Below are 16,685 nucleotides of genomic sequence, written 5' to 3'. Positions count from 1 at the left end.
CCAGGCGGTGGTGGAACAGTTGGGCAGTACCAGCTTACTCCCCCCCTCCTCCACACTGGTCACCAGGCGGTGGTGGAACAGTTGGGCAGTACCAGCTTACTTCCCCCCCCTCTCCACACTGGTCACCAGGCGGTGGTGGAACAGTTGGGCAGTACCAGCTTACTCCCCCCTTCCTCCACACTGGTCACCAGGCGGTGGTGGAACAGTTGGGCAGTACCAGCTTACTCCCCCCCCCCTGCACACTGGTCACCAAGCGGTGGTGGAACAGTTGGGCAGTACCAGCTTACTCCCCCCCCCCTCTCCACACTGGTCACCAGGCGGTGATGGAACAGTTGGGCAGTACCAGCTTACTCTCCCCCCTCCACACTGGTCACCAGGCGGTGATGGAACACTTGGGCAGTACCAGCTTACTCCCCCCCCCTCCACACTGGTCACCAGGCGGTGGTGGAACAGTTGGGCAGTACCAACTTACTCTCCCCCCCTGCACACTGGTCACCAGGCGGTGGTGGAACAGTTGGGCAGTACCAGCTTACTCCCCCCCCTTCCACACTGGTCACCAGGCGGTGGTGGAACAGTTGGGCAGTAACAGCTTACTCCCCCCCCCTCCACACTGGTCACCAGGCGGTGGTGGAACAGTTGGGCAGTAACAGCTTACTCCCCCCCCCCTCCACACTGGTCACCAGGCGGTGGTGGAACAGTTGGGCAGTACCAGCTTACTCCCCCCCCCCTCCACACTGATCACCAGGCGGTGGTGGAACAGTTGGGCAGTACCAGCTTACTCCCCCCCCCCTCCACACTGGTCACCAGGCGGTGGTGGAACAGTTGGGCAGTACCAGCTTACTCCCCCCCCCCTCCACACTGGTCACCAGGCGGTGGTGGAACAGTTGGGCAGTACCAGCTTACTCCCCCCCCCTCCACACAGGTCACCAGGCGGTGGTGGAACAGTTGGGCAGTACCAGCTTACTCCCCCCCCCCTCCACACTGGTCACCAGGCGGTGGTGGAACAGTTGGGCAGTACCAGCTTACTCTTCCGCCCCTCCACACAGGTCACCAGGCGGTGATGGAACAGTTGGGCAGTACCAGCTTACTCCCCCGCCCCTCCACACAGGTCACCAGGCGGTGGTGGAACAGTTGGGCAGTACCAGCTTACTCCCCCGCCCCTCCACACTGGTCACCAGGCGGTGGTGGAACAGTTGGGCAGTACCAGCTTACTCCCCCCCCCCTCCACACTAGTCACCAGGCGGTGATGGAACAGTTGGGCAGTACCAGCTTACTCCCCCCCCCCTCCACACTGGTCACCAGGCGATGATGGAACAGTTGGGCAGTACCAGCTTACTCCCCCGCCCCTCCACACTGGTCACCAGGCGGTGGTGGAACAGTTGGGCAGTACCAGCTTACTCCCCCCCCCCCCTCCACACTGGTCACCAGGCGGTGGTGGAACAGTTGGGCAGTACCAGCTTACTCTTCCGCCCCTCCACACAGGTCACCAGGCGGTGATGGAACAGTTGGGCAGTACCAGCTTACTCCCCCGCCCCTCCACACAGGTCACCAGGCGGTGGTGGAACAGTTGGGCAGTACCAGCTTACTCCCCCGCCCCTCCACACTGGTCACCAGGCGGTGGTGGAACACTTGGGCAGTACCAGCTTACTCCCCCCCCCTCCACACTAGTCACCAGGCGGTGATGGAACAGTTGGGCAGTACCAGCTTACTCCCCCCCCCCTCCACACTGGTCACCAGGCGATGATGGAACAGTTGGGCAGTACCAGCTTACTCCCCCGCCCCTCCACACTGGTCACCAGGCGGTGGTGGAACAGTTGGGCAGTACCAGCTTACTCCCCCCCCCCCCTCCACACTGGTCACCAGGCGGTGGTGGAACAGTTGGGCAGTACCAGCTTACTCTTCCGCCCCTCCACACAGGTCACCAGGCGGTGATGGAACAGTTGGGCAGTACCAGCTTACTCCCCCGCCCCTCCACACAGGTCACCAGGCGGTGGTGGAACAGTTGGGCAGTACCAGCTTACTCCCCGGCCCCTCCACACTGGTCACCAGGCGGTGGTGGAACACTTGGGCAGTACCAGCTTACTCCCCCGCCCCTCCACACTGGTCACCAGGCGGTGGTGGAACAGTTGGGCAGTACCAGCTTACTCCCCCCCCCTCCACACTGGTCACCAGGCGGTGGTGGAACAGTTGGGCAGTACCAGCTTACTCTCCTCCTCTGCACACTGGTCACCAGGCGGTGGTGGAACAGTTGGGCAGTACCAGCTTACTCCCCCCCCCCTCCACACTGGTCACCAGGCGGTGGTGGAACAGTTGGGCAGTACCAGCTTACTCCCCCCCTCCTCCACACTGGTCACCAGGCGGTGGTGGAACAGGTGGGCAGTACCAGCTTACTCCCCCGCCCCTCCACACTGGTCACCAGGCGGTGGTGGAACAGTTGGGCAGTACCAGCTAACTCCCCCCCCCCCCTCCACACTGGTCACCAGGCGGTGGTGGAACAGTTGGGCAGTAACAGCTTACTCCCCCCCCCCTCCACACTGGTCACCAGGCGGTGGTGGAACAGTTGGGCAGTAACAGCTTACTCCCCCCCCCTCTACACTGGTCACCAGGCGGTGGTGGAACAGTTGGGCAGTACCAGCTTACTCCCCCCCCCCTCCACACTGGTCACCAGGCGGTGGTGGAACAGTTGGGCAGTACCAGCTTACTCCCCCCCCCTCCACACTGGTCACCAGGCGGTGGTGGAACAGTTGGGCTGTACCAGCTTACTCCCCCCCCCCCTCCACACTGGTCACCAGGCGGTGGTGGAACAGTTGGGCAGTACCAGCTTACTCCCCCCCCCTCCACACTGGTCACCAGGCGGTGGTGGAACAGTTGGGCAGTACCAGCTTACTCCCCCGCCCCTCCACACTGGTCACCAGGCGGTGGTGGAACAGTTGGGCAGTACCAGCTTACTCTTCCGCCCCTCCACACAGGTCACCAGGCGGTGATGGAACAGTTGGGCAGTACCAGCTTACTCCCCCCCCTCCACACTGGTCACCAGGCGGTGATGGAACACTTGGGCAGTACCAGCTTACTCCCCCCCCCCTTCACACAGGTCACCAGGCTGTGGTGGAACACTTGGGCAGTACCAGCTTACTCCCCGCCCCTCCACACTGGTCACCAGGCGGTGATGGAACACTTGGGCAGTACCAGCTTACTCCCCCCCCCCCTCCACACTGGTCACCAGGCGGTGATGGAACAGTTGGGCAGTACCAGCTTACTCCCCCCTCCACACAGGTCACCAGGCGGTGATGGAACAGTTGGGCAGTACCAGCTTACTCCCCCCTCCACACAGGTCACCAGGCGGTGATGGAACACTTGGGCAGTACCAGCTTACTCCCCCCCTCCACACTGGTCACCAGGCGGTGATGGAACACTTGGGCAGTACCAGCTTACTCCCCCCTCCACACAGGTCACCAGGCGGTGATGGAAGAGTTGGGCAGTACCAGCTTACTCCCCCCCCCCTCGACACATGTCACCAGGCGGTGGTGGAACACTTGGGCAGTACCAGCTTACTTCCCCCCCCCCTCCACACTGGTCACCAGGCGGTGATGGAACACTTGGGCAGTACCAGATTAGTCCCCCCCCCCTCCACACAGGTCACCAGGCGGTGGTGGAACACTTGGGCAGTACCAGCTTACTCCCCCCCCCTCCACACTGGTCACCAGGCGGTGATGGATCAGTTGGGCAGTACCAGCTTACTCCCCCGCCCCTCCACACAGGTCACCAGGCGGTGGTGGAACAGTTGGGCAGTACCAGCTTACTCCCCCGCCCCTCCACACTGGTCACCAGGCGGTGATGGATCATTTGGGCAGTACCAGCTTACTCCCCCCCCCCTCCACACAGGTCACCAGGCGGTGGTGGAACACTTGGGCAGTACCAGCTTACTCCCCCCCCTCCACACAGGTCACCAGGCGGTGGTGGAACACTTGGGCAGTACCAGCTTACTCCCCCCCTCCACACAGGTCACCAGGCGGTGGTGGAACACTCGGGCAGTACCAGTTTACTCCCCCGCCCCTCCACACTGGTCACCAGGCAGTGATGGAACAGTTGGGCAGTACCAGCTTACTCCCCCGCCCCTCCACACTGGTCACCAGGCGGTGATAGAACACTTGGGCAGTACCAGCTTACTCCCCCGACCCTCCACACTGGTCACCAGGCGGTGATGGAACAGTTGGGCAGTACCAGCTTACTCCCCCCCCCTCCACACTGGTCACCAGGCGGTGGTGGAACAGTTGGGCAGTACCAGCTTACTCCCCCCCTCCACACTGGTCACCAGGCGGTGGTGGAACAGTTGGGCAGTACCAGCTTACTCCCCTGCCCCTCCACACTGGTCACCAGGCGGTGATGGAACAGTTGGGCAGTACCAGCTTACTCCCCCCCCCTCCACACTGGTCACCAGGCGGTGGTGGAACACTTGGGCAGTACCAGCTTACTCCCCCCCCCTCCACACAGGTCACCAGGCGGTGATGGAACACTTGGGCAGTACCAGCTTACTCCCCCCCTCCACACTGGTCACCAGGCGGTGATGCAACACTTGGGCAGTACCAGCTTACTCCCCCCCCCCTCCACACTGGTCACCAGGCGGTGATGGAACAATTGGGCAGTACCAGCTTACTCCCCGCTCCTCCACACTGGTCACCAGGCGGTGGTGGAACAGTTGGGCAGTACCAGCTTACTCCCCCGCCCCTCCACACTGGTCACCAGGCGGTGGTGGAACAGTTGGGCAGTACCAGCTTACTCCCCCTCTCCACACTGGTCACCAGGTGGTGGTGGAGCAGTTGGGCAGTACTAGCTTACTCCCCCCCCTCCACACTGGTCACCAGGCGGTGGTGGAACAGTTGGGCAGTACCAGCTTACTCCCCCCCTCCACACTGGTCACCAGGCGGTGGTGGAACAGTTGGGCAGTACCAGCTTACTCCCCCGCCCCTCCACACTGGTCACCAGGCGGTGGTGGAACAGTTGGGCAGTACCAGCTTACTCCCCCGCTCCTCCACACTGATCACCAGGCGGTGGTGGAACAGTTGGGCAGTACCAGCTTACTCCCCCCCTCCAAACTGGTCACCAGGCGGTGGTGGAACAGTTGGGCAGTACCAGCTTACTCCCCCCCCCTCCAAACTGGTCACCAGGCGGTGGTGGAACAGTTGGGCAGTACCAGCTTACTCCCCCCCCTCCAAACTGGTCACCAGGCGGTGGTGGAACAGTTGGGCAGTACCAGCTTACTCCCCCCCCTCCACACTGGTCACCAGGCGGTGATGGAACAGTTGGGCAGTACCAGCTTACTCCCCCCCCCTACACACTGGTCACCAGGCGGTGGTGGAACAGTTGGGCAGTACCAGCTTACTCCCCCCCCCCTCCACACTAGTCACCAAGTGGTGGTGGAACAGTTGGGCAGTACCAGCTAACTCCCCCCCCCCCTCCACACTGGTCACCAGGAGGTGGTGGAACAGTTGGGCAGTACTCCCCCCCCCCCTCTACACAGGTCACCAGGCGGTGGTGGAACAGTTGGGCAGTACCAGCTTACTCCCCCCCCCCTCCACACTGGTCACCAGGCGGTGGTGGAACAGTTGGGCAGTACCAGCTTACTCCCCCCCCTCCACACTGGTCACCAAGTGGTAGTGGAACAGTTGGGCAGTTCTCCCCCCCTCCACACTGGTCACCAGGCGGTGATGGAACAGTTGGGCAGTACCAGCTTAGTCCCCCCCCCCCTTTACACTGGTCACCAGGCGGTGGTAGAACAGTTGGGCAGTACCAGCTTACTCCCGCCCCCTCCACACTGGTCACCAGGCGGTGGTGGAACAGTTGGGCAGTAACAGCTTACTCCCCCCCCTCCACACTGGTCACCAGGCGGTGGTGGAACAGTTGGGCAGTAACAGCTTACTCCCCCCGCCACTACACTGGTCACCAGGCGGTGGTGGAACAGTTGGGCAGTACCAGCTTACTCCCCCCCCCTCCACACTGGTCACCAGGCGGTGGTGGAACAGTTGGGCAGTACCAGCTTACTCCCCCCCCCCTCCACACTGGTCACCAGGCGGTGGTGGAACAGTTGGGCTGTACCAGCTTACTCCCCCCCCCCTCCACACTGGTCACCAGGCGGTGGTGGAACAGTTGGGCAGTACCAGCTTACTCCCCCCCCCTCCACACTGGTCACCAGGCGGTGGTGGAACAGTTGGACAGTACCAGCTTACTCCCCCGCCCCTCCACACTGGTCACCAGGCGGTGGTGGAACAGTTGGGCAGTACCAGCTTACTCTTCCGCCCCTCCACACAGGTCACCAGGCGGTGATGGAACAGTTGGGCAGTACCAGCTTACTCCCCCCCCCTCCACACTGGTCACCAGGCGGTGATGGAACACTTGGGCAGTACCAGCTTACTCCCCCCCCCCCTTCACACAGGTCACCAGGCTGTGGTGGAACACTTGGGCAGTACCAGCTTACTCCCCGCCCCTCCACACTGGTCACCAGGCGGTGATGGAACACTTGGGCAGTACCAGCTTACTCCCCCCCCCTCCACACTGGTCACCAGGCGGTGATGGAACAGTTGGGCAGTACCAGCTTACTCCCTCCTCCACACAGGTCACCAGGCGGTGATGGAACAGTTGGGCAGTACCAGCTTATTCCCCCCTCCACACAGGTCACCAGGCGGTGATGGAACACTTGGGCAGTACCAGCTTACTCCCCCCCTCCACACTGGTCACCAGGCGGTGATGGAACACTTGGGCAGTACCAGCTTACTCCCCCCTCCACACAGGTCACCAGGCGGTGATGGAAGAGTTGGGCAGTACCAGCTTACTCCCCCCCCCCTCCACACATGTCACCAGGCGGTGGTGGAACACTTGGGCAGTACCAGCTTACTCCCCCCCCCCCCTCCACACTGGTCACCAGGCGGTGATGGAACACTTGGGCAGTACCAGCTTACTCCCCCCCCTCCACACAGGTCACCAGGCGGTGGTGGAACAGTTGGGCAGTACCAGCTTACTCCCCCGCCCCTCCACACTGGTCACCAGGCGGTGATGGATCAGTTGGGCAGTACCAGCTTACTCCCCCGCCCCTCCACACAGGTCACCAGGCGGTGGTGGAACAGTTGGGCAGTACCAGCTTACTCCCCCGCCCCTCCACACTGGTCACCAGGCGGTGATGGATCAGTTGGGCAGTACCAGCTTACTCCCCCCCCCTCCACACAGGTCACCAGGCGGTGGTGGAACACTTGGGCAGTACCAGCTTACTCCCCCCCCCTCCACACAGGTCACCAGGCGGTGGTGGAACACTTGGGCAGTACCAGCTTACTCCCCCCCCTCCACACAGGTCACCAGGCGGTGGTGGAACACTTGGGCAGTACCAGCTTACTCCCCCGCCCCTCCACACTGGTCACCAGGCGGTGATGGAACAGTTGGGCAGTACCAGCTTACTCCCCCGCCCCTCCACACTGGTCACCAGGCGGTGATGGAACACTTGGGCAGTACCAGCTTACTCCCCCGACCCTCCACACTGGTCACCAGGCGGTGATGGAACAGTTGGGCAGTACCAGCTTACTCCCCCCCCCCCCTCCACACTGGTCACCAGGCGGTGGTGGAACAGTTGGGCAGTACCAGCTTACTCCCCCCCTCCACACTGGTCACCAGGCGGTGGTGGAACAGTTGGGCAGTACCAGCTTACTCCCCTGCCCCTCCACACTGGTCACCAGGCGGTGATGGAACAGTTGGGCAGTACCAGCTTACTCCCCCCCCCCTCCACACTGGTCACCAGGCGGTGGTGGAACACTTGGGCAGTACCAGCTTACTCCCCCCCCCTCCACACAGGTCACCAGGCGGTGATGGAACACTTGGGCAGTACCAGCTTACTCCCCCTCCTCCAAACTGGTCACCAGGCGGTGGTGGAACAGTTGGGCAGTACCAGCTTACTCCCCCCCCCTCCACACTGGTCACCAGGCGGTGATGGAACAGTTGGGCAGTACCAGCTTACTCCCCCCCCCCCTACACACTGGTCACCAGGCGGTGGTGGAACAGTTGGGCAGTACCAGCTTACTACCCCCCCCTTCACACTAGTCACCAAGTGGTGGTGGAACAGTTGGGCAGTACCAGCTAACTCCCCCCCCCTCCACACTGGTCACCAGGTGGTGGTGGAACAGTTGGGCAGTACTCCCCCCCCCCTCTACACAGGTCACCAGGCGGTGGTGGAACAGTTGGGCAGTACCAGCTTACTCCCCCCCCTCCACACTGGTCACCAGGCGGTGGTGGAACAGTTGGGCAGTATAAGCTTACTCCCCCCCCCTCCACACTGGTCACCAAGTGGTAGTGGAACAGTTGGGCAGTTCTCCCCCCCTCCACACTGGTCACCAGGCGGTGATGGAACAGTTGGGCAGTACCAGCTTAGTCCCCCCCCCCCCTTTACACTGGTCACCAGGCGGTGGTAGAACAGTTGGGCAGTACCAGCTTACTCCCGCCCCTCCACACTGGTCACCAGGCGGTGGTGGAACAGTTGGGCAGTACCAACTTACTCCCCCCCCCCTCCACACTGGTCACCAGGCGGTAGTGGAACAGTTGGGCAGTACCAGCTTACTCCCGCCCCTCCACACTGGTCACCATGCGGTAGTGGAACAGTTGGGCAGTACCAGCTTACTCCCCCCCCCCTTTACACTGGTCACCAGGCGGTGGTAGAACAGTTGGGCAGTACCAGCTTACTCCCCCCCCTCCACACTGGTCACCAGGCGGTGGTGGAACAGTTGGGCAGTACCAGCTTACTCCCCCCCTCCACACTGGTCACCAGGCGGTGGTGGAACAGTTGGGCAGTACCAGCTTACTCCCCCGCCCCTCCACACTGGTCACCAGGCGGTGGTGGAACAGTTGGGCAGTACCAGCTTACTCCCCCGCTCCTCCACACTGATCACCAGGCGGTGGTGGAACAGTTGGGCAGTACCAGCTTACTCCCCCCCCCTCCAAACTGGTCACCAGGCGGTGGTGGAACAGTTGGGCAGTACCAGCTTACTCCCCCCCCCTCCAAACTGGTCACCAGGCGGTGGTGGAACAGTTGGGCAGTACCAGCTTACTCCCCCCCTCCAAACTGGTCACCAGGCGGTGGTGGAACAGTTGGGCAGTACCAGCTTACTCCCCCCCCCTCCACACTGGTCACCAGGCGGTGATGGAACAGTTGGGCAGTACCAGCTTACTCCCCCCCCCTACACACTGGTCACCAGGCGGTGGTGGAACAGTTGGGCAGTACCAGCTTACTCCCCCCCCCCTCCACACTAGTCACCAAGTGGTGGTGGAACAGTTGGGCAGTACCAGCTAACTCCCCCCCCCTCCACACTGGTCACCAGGAGGTGGTGGAACAGTTGGGCAGTACTCCCCCCCCCCTCTACACAGGTCACCAGGCGGTGGTGGAACAGTTGGGCAGTACCAGCTTACTCCCCCCCCCCTCCACACTGGTCACCAGGCGGTGGTGGAACAGTTGGGCAGTACCAGCTTACTCCCCCCCCTCCACACTGGTCACCAAGTGGTAGTGGAACAGTTGGGCAGTTCTCCCCTCCTCCACACTGGTCACCAGGCGGTGATGGAACAGTTGGGCAGTACCAGCTTAGTCCCCCCCCCCTTTACACTGGTCACCAGGCGGTGGTAGAACAGTTGGGCAGTACCAGCTTACTCCCGCCCCCTCCACACTGGTCACCAGGCGGTGGTGGAACAGTTGGGCAGTAACAGCTTACTCCCCCCCTCCACACTGGTCACCAGGCGGTGGTGGAACAGTTGGGCAGTAACAGCTTACTCCCCCCGCCTCTACACTGGTCACCAGGCGGTGGTGGAACAGTTGGGCAGTACCAGCTTACTCCCCCCCCCCTCCACACTGGTCACCAGGCGGTGGTGGAACAGTTGGGCAGTACCAGCTTACTCCCCCCCCCCCCTCCACACTGGTCACCAGGCGGTGGTGGAACAGTTGGGCTGTACCAGCTTACTCCCCCCCCCTCCACACTGGTCACCAGGCGGTGGTGGAACAGTTGGGCAGTACCAGCTTACTCCCCCCCCCCTCCACACTGGTCACCAGGCGGTGGTGGAACAGTTGGGCAGTACCAGCTTACTCCCCCGCCCCTCCACACTGGTCACCAGGCGGTGGTGGAACAGTTGGGCAGTACCAGCTTACTCTTCCGCCCCTCCACACAGGTCACCAGGCGGTGATGTAACAGTTGGGCAGTACCAGCTTACTCCCCCCCCCCTCCACACTGGTCACCAGGCGGTGATGGAACACTTCGGCAGTGCCAGCTTACTCCCCCCCCCTTCACACAGGTCACCAGGCTGTGGTGGAACACTTGGGCAGTACCAGCTTACTCCCCGCCCCTCCACACTGGTCACCAGGCGGTAATGGAACACTTGGGCAGTACCAGCTTACTCCCCCCCCCCTCCACACTGGTCACCAGGCGGTGATGGAACAGTTGGGCAGTACCAGCTTACTCCCTCCTCCACACAGGTCACCAGGCGGTGATGGAACAGTTGGGCAGTACCAGCTTATTCCCCCCTCCACACAGGTCACCAGGCGGTGATGGAACACTTGGGCAGTACCAGCTTACTCCCCCCCTCCACACTGGTCACCAGGCGGTGATGGAACACTTGGGCAGTACCAGCTTACTCCCCCCTCCACACAGGTCACCAGGCGGTGATGGAAGAGTTGGGCAGTACCAGCTTACTCCCCCCCCCTCCACACATGTCACCAGGCGGTGGTGGAACACTTGGGCAGTACCAGCCTACTCCCCCCCCCCCCTCCACACTGGTCACCAGGCGGTGATGGAACACTTGGGCAGTACCAGCTTACTCCCCCCCCCCTCCACACAGGTCACCAGGCGGTGGTGGAACAGTTGGGCAGTACCAGCTTACTCCCCCGCCCCTCCACACTGGTCACCAGGCGGTGATGGATCAGTTGGGCAGTACCAGCTTACTCCCCCGCCCCTCCACACAGGTCACCAGGCGGTGGTGGAACAGTTGGGCAGTACCAGCTTACTCCCCCGCCCCTCCACACTGGTCACCAGGCGGTGATGGATCAGTTGGGCAGTACCAGCTTACTCCCCCCCCCTCCACACAGGTCACCAGGCGGTGGTGGAACACTTGGGCAGTACCAGCTTACTCCCCCCCCCTCCACACAGGTCACCAGGCGGTGGTGGAACACTTGGGCAGTACCAGCTTACTCCCCCCCCTCCACACAGGTCACCAGGCGGTGGTGGAACACTTGGGCAGTACCAGCTTACTCCCCCGCCCCTCCACACTGGTCACCAGGCGGTGATGGAACAGTTGGGCAGTACCAGCTTACTCCCCCGCCCATCCACACTGGTCACCAGGCGGTGATGGAACACTTGGGCAGTACCAGCTTACTCCCCCGACCCTCCACACTGGTCACCAGGCGGTGATGGAACAGTTGGGCAGTACCAGCTTACTCCCCCCCCCCTCCACACTGGTCACCAGGCGGTGGTGGAACAGTTGGGCAGTACCAGCTTACTCCCCCCCCTCCACACTGGTCACCAGGCGGTGGTGGAACAGTTGGGCAGTACCAGCTTACTCCCCTGCCCCTCCACACTGGTCACCAGGCGGTGATGGAACAGTTGGGCAGTACCAGCTTACTCCCCCCCCTCCACACTGGTCACCAGGCGGTGGTGGAACACTTGGGCAGTACCAGCTTACTCCCCTCCCCTCCACACAGGTCACCAGGCGGTGATGGAACACTTGGGAAGTACCAGCTTACTCCCCCCCCTCCAAACTGGTCACCAGGCGGTGGTGGAACAGTTGGGCAGTACCAGCTTACTCCCCCCCCCTCCACACTGGTCACCAGGCGGTGATGGAACAGTTGGGCAGTACCAGCTTACTCCCCCCCCCTACACACTGGTCACCAGGCGGTGGTGGAACAGTTGGGCAGTACCAGCTTACTCCCCCCCCCTCCACACTAGTCACCAAGTGGTGGTGGAACAGTTGGGCAGTACCAGCTAACTCCCCCCCCCCCTCCACACTGGTCACCAGGTGGTGGTGGAACAGTTGGGCAATACTCCCCCCCCCCTCTACACAGGTCACCAGGCGGTGGTGGAACAGTTGGGCAGTACCAGCTTACTCCCCCCCCTCCACACTGGTCACCAGGCGGTGGTGGAACAGTTGGGCAGTATAAGCTTACTCCCCCCCCCCTCCACACTGGTCACCAAGTGGTAGTGGAACAGTTGGGCAGTTCTCCCCCCCTCCACACAGGTCACCAGGCGGTGATGGAACACTTGGGCAGTACCAGCTTACTCCCCCCCCTCCAAACTGGTCACCAGGCGGTGGTGGAACAGTTGGGCAGTACCAGCTTACTCCCCCCCCCCTCCACACTGGTCACCAGGCGGTGATGGAACAGTTGGGCAGTACCAGCTTACTCCCCCCCCCCTACACACTGGTCACCAGGCGGTGGTGGAACAGTTGGGCAGTACCAGCTTACTCCCCCCCCCCCTCCACACTAGTCACCAAGTGGTGGTGGAACAGTTGGGCAGTACCAGCTAACTCCCCCCCCCCTCCACACTGGTCACCAGGTGGTGGTGGAACAGTTGGGCAGTACTCCCCCCCCCTCTACACAGGTCACCAGGCGGTGGTGGAACAGTTGGGCAGTACCAGCTTACTCCCCCCCCTCCACACTGGTCACCAGGCGGTGGTGGAACAGTTGGGCAGTATAAGCTTACTCCCCCCCCCCTCCACACTGGTCACCAAGTGGTAGTGGAACAGTTGGGCAGTTCTCCCCCCCTCCACACTGGTCACCAGGCGGTGATGGAACAGTTGGGCAGTACCAGCTTAGTCCCCCCCCCCTTTACACTGGTCACCAGGCGGTGGTAGAACAGTTGGGCAGTACCAGCTTACTCCCGCCCCTCCACACTGGTCACCAGGCGGTGGTGGAACAGTTGGGCAGTACCAACTTACTCCCCCCCCCCTCCACACTGGTCACCAGGCGGTAGTGGAACAGTTGGGCAGTACCAGCTTACTCCCGCCCCTCCACACTGGTCACCATGCGGTAGTGGAACAGTTGGGCAGTTCCAGCTTACTCCCCCCCCCTCCACATTGGTCACCAAGCGGTGGTGGAACAGTTGGGCAGTACCAGCGTACTCCCCCCCCCCCTCCACATTGGTCACCAGGCGGTGGTGGAACTGTTGGGCAGTTCCAGCTTACTCCCCCCCCTCCTTCCACACTAGTCACCAAGTGGTGGTGGAACAGTTGGGCAGTACTCTCCCCCCCTCTACACTGGTCACCAGGCGGTGGTGGAACAGTTGGGCAGTATCAGCTTAATCCTCCCCCTTCCACACTGGTCACCAAGTGGTAGTGGAACAGTTGGGCAGTTCTCCCCCCCTCCACACTGGTTACCAGGTGGTGATGAAACAGTTGGGTAGTACTTCCCCCCCCCCCCTCCACATTGGTCACCAGGCGGTGGTGGAACTGTTGGGCAGTTCCAGCTTACTCCCCCCCCCTCCTTCCACACTAGTCACCAAGTGGTGGTGGAACAGTTGGGCAGTACTCTCCCCCCCTCTACACAGGTCACCAGGCGGTGGTGGAACAGTTGGGCAGTTCCAGCTTACTTCCCCCTCCACACTGGTCACCAGGCGGTGATGGAACAGTTAGGCAGTACCAGCTTAGTCCCCCCCCCCTTTACACTGGTCACCAGGCGGTGGTAGAACAGTTGGGCAGTACCAGCTTACTCCCGCCGCTCCACACTGGTCACCATGCGGTAGTGGAACAGTTGGGCAGTACCAGCTTACTCCCCCCCCCCTCCACATTGGTCACCAAGCGGTGGTGGAACAGTTGGGCAGTACCAGCTTACTCCCCCCCCCCCACCCCCATTACCACAGGTAACCTAAGGTGATGAGTTAATGTTATACTCCAGATGCCTGGCTTCTTCGTCTCACCAGGTAGTTCTCCCCATCATTAACGTCCTGCGTCTCTCCCACTCAGGTAACCTGGCAGTGATGGTAGTGTTGATGAGTACCAACTTCACCATGACTGTGTCTTGGTCTCACCAGGTAGTTCTCCCCACCATTAACGTCCTGCGTCTCTCCCACTCAGGCAACCTGGCGGTGATGGTAGTGTTGATGAGTACCAGGTTCACCATGACGGTGTCTAAGTTCCTCATGTGTAACCTGGCTGTGGCAGACCTGTGCATGGGGCTCTACCTCCTCATCATTGCTGCTATGGACCTTCACACTATTGGTGTCTACTTCAACTATGCTATCACTTGGCAGAACGGTAAGAGTGTGTGCTGATTATGTGCATGTATACAGCAGGTACAGTGTAGGTATAGTGCAGGTACAGTGCAGGTATAGTACAGGCATAGTGCAGGTATAGTGCAGGTATAGTGCAGGTATACGGTAGATGCAGTGCAGGTGTGCAGCTTTTGCTTAAGTAGTCATATATATATTTCCTAGACACATTGAGTTGAATGTGGAGAAAGTTTGTATGGTTAAATCAAGTCCTGACGCTGTGTTTGGGGTGGTCTCACACACATGACTGTCTGTGGTCAGTCATGTGAGGGCTGCCTGATGTGTCGTCAGGTGTGGACGTTTGAGGTCAGTCATGTGTGGGCTGCCTGTTGTTGGCCAGATAGTTACAAGGTTCTTTGGTCAGCAAACTTTCAAATTGCCTGTCTTGGGGTAAAGACAGAGTTGGAGAAGGTAAAGAGGTATATATGTGGTCATGTTGTATTAACTCTTAGACTTCGAGTCCAGATATTAAACAATTAAAGGCACTCGGAATGTAAATGGATGTTTTGGTGCTTGTAGTGCCATCGCACTTTAGCGAGTGCGATTAATAGTAACTCAAATATTGGTATTTTTCAAATGACCCTTACTTTTGTTTAACCTTTTGTCAACCTACAAGAAGTAATTGTCAAAACAAGGCGACAAGCCAGGGGGGGGGGGGGGGGGGGCTATGTAGCACCCTCAAATGTGCAGGATATTTAAAAGTCGCTAAATATCACTATAGAGGCCAATACGAGAACAAAGTTGGAGTATGTTGGCAACCACCAGCCAGGTCGGACGTTCCCCTGGTGTCCCTGCTGGTATATTGGGCGATTGTTGGTTGCTCTGATGGGTGGTTGTTTGCCACTGCAGGGTGACTGTTTTTCAGTCTCAGTATGGGGACTTACGTGCCACCACTAAGGAGGAAGGACTCGGCTGTGCTGACATTTATCTGTCGGGTGGATATTGGCGTCGTCAGCAACACTCTGTTTGCAGTTATGGGTGTGAAAGTGGAAGATCTCGTCGGTCTACAGGTTGTTCGTGACGACAGAGTGGTTGTGAAGTTCGCCGAAAGTGGCTTGTTCCAGAGGTTTCTCGACCAGTATAAGGACAAGGTTGTGGGCCTGAACAACGGTTTTGGCTCTGTGACTGTGACGAATTTGAGTGTGATGTACACATACGTGTCAATTAAGAATGCGCCGTTTGAAATGTCTGAGGATCTTCTCCGTCGGGCTCTTGCCAGGTATGATCGTGTGGACTCTATTCGTGCCTGTAGATAAACAACCGGGGACATCAAGGGACTCGGTAATGGTTACAGAACGGCTAAGATGATTCTTCATGGGAATGTGCCTTCTTCTCTCGCGCTTGCTGGCTTTACGGTCTGCTTCTCCTACCGTGGGCCGACTTGGACGTGTTGTAAATGTGGCCACGTTGGACATTTGGCTGCTTCCTGCGACACTTGCATGTATGATCGGGTTAATGTGTTTCATGAAACGGATTTTCCTCCCTTGCCAGAGCGTGAGGATGTCTCAGTTGTGGACGATACCCCTTGTGAGAGGACGGCCGCAGTGATGAGTGCCGCTCCAGTAAGTGCGGTTGGGGGTACGGACCCGCCCCCGCCATCGGCTTCCTCGCCTCCGCCGGCTCCGCCGGCCCCGTCTCCAGCTCCTGTGTCGCCTGAAGGGTGTGAGCCTGTACCCACTGTGGATGAGGCCGATGTTTTTCCAGATCGTGTGTTGCCCGGTGACTTGCGGCTGGTTGTGGGCTCTCCTGGGATGCCTACTGCTAGGGCCGAAGGTTCGGATGATCAGAGGCCTCTGTCCAAGTGTTCCTGGAGGGCTAGGAATGTGTCGCCCCCTCGTGGGTGGGCTGCAGAGTGTGAAGTTGTGGATGATGATGTGATGGAGGGGCCTGTGCGGCATCCTGTGGCGCCTACGGCAGCTGCTGCTGGTGCCTCCCCTCCTTGGGAGGTGGCCCCTAGTGATCGTGACCTCGTGGTGGTCCTCACGAAAACTGTGCGCCGGGAGGCCTCTGATACTGTGCCCGGTGGTAGGGGCCCTGGGAGGTGTGCATTCCCTGTGGTTTCCCCTGGAGTGAAGAACCGTGTGACTATCAGTACGGACCTCTGTGGCTTCCCTTGTCCATCCCCTGGTGCTCGATACCTTCGTGCTGCACCATTCCCTGTGGTACCGGCTAATGGGGTCCCTCTCGATGTGTCGCAGGCTTTGGAACTTACTGTCGATAGCCGGGTGTATCCGGCACCGTGGTGCCCCTATACTATTTGGGTACCGAGGGTGCAGTGTTTTGTTTATGGCGTGCCGGAGCTGATGCCTCAGCCTTGTGCGTTGCCTGGTAGACCGGTGTCTGATGATGTCAAGCTCGTTTGGGAGGCGTACTGCTTGCGGTTTCCGAAGAGAGAGTTTCCCGATATATATGCGT

General features: G+C 60.4%; 1 protein-coding gene across 1 annotated transcript in view; it reads left to right on the top strand.

Annotated features, from left to right (window-relative positions):
* Positions 1 to 14,009: 14,009 nt before the first annotated feature.
* The window catches only part of LOC123762160 (lutropin-choriogonadotropic hormone receptor), a 50,648-nt gene continuing 47,972 nt past the window's right edge, over positions 14,010 to 16,685 (top strand). The window contains exon 1 of the mRNA XM_069335636.1: positions 14,010 to 14,256. Coding sequence (XP_069191737.1) covers positions 14,010 to 14,256 — 247 coding nt within the window. The remainder of the gene's footprint in view (positions 14,257 to 16,685) is intronic.

This window comes from Procambarus clarkii, chromosome 34 (assembly GCF_040958095.1).
Source record: "Procambarus clarkii isolate CNS0578487 chromosome 34, FALCON_Pclarkii_2.0, whole genome shotgun sequence".
NCBI classification, from domain to species: Eukaryota; Metazoa; Arthropoda; class Malacostraca; order Decapoda; family Cambaridae; genus Procambarus; species Procambarus clarkii.
Note: the sequence above shows the minus strand (reverse complement) of the source record. Positions and strands in the feature narration are given on the sequence as shown.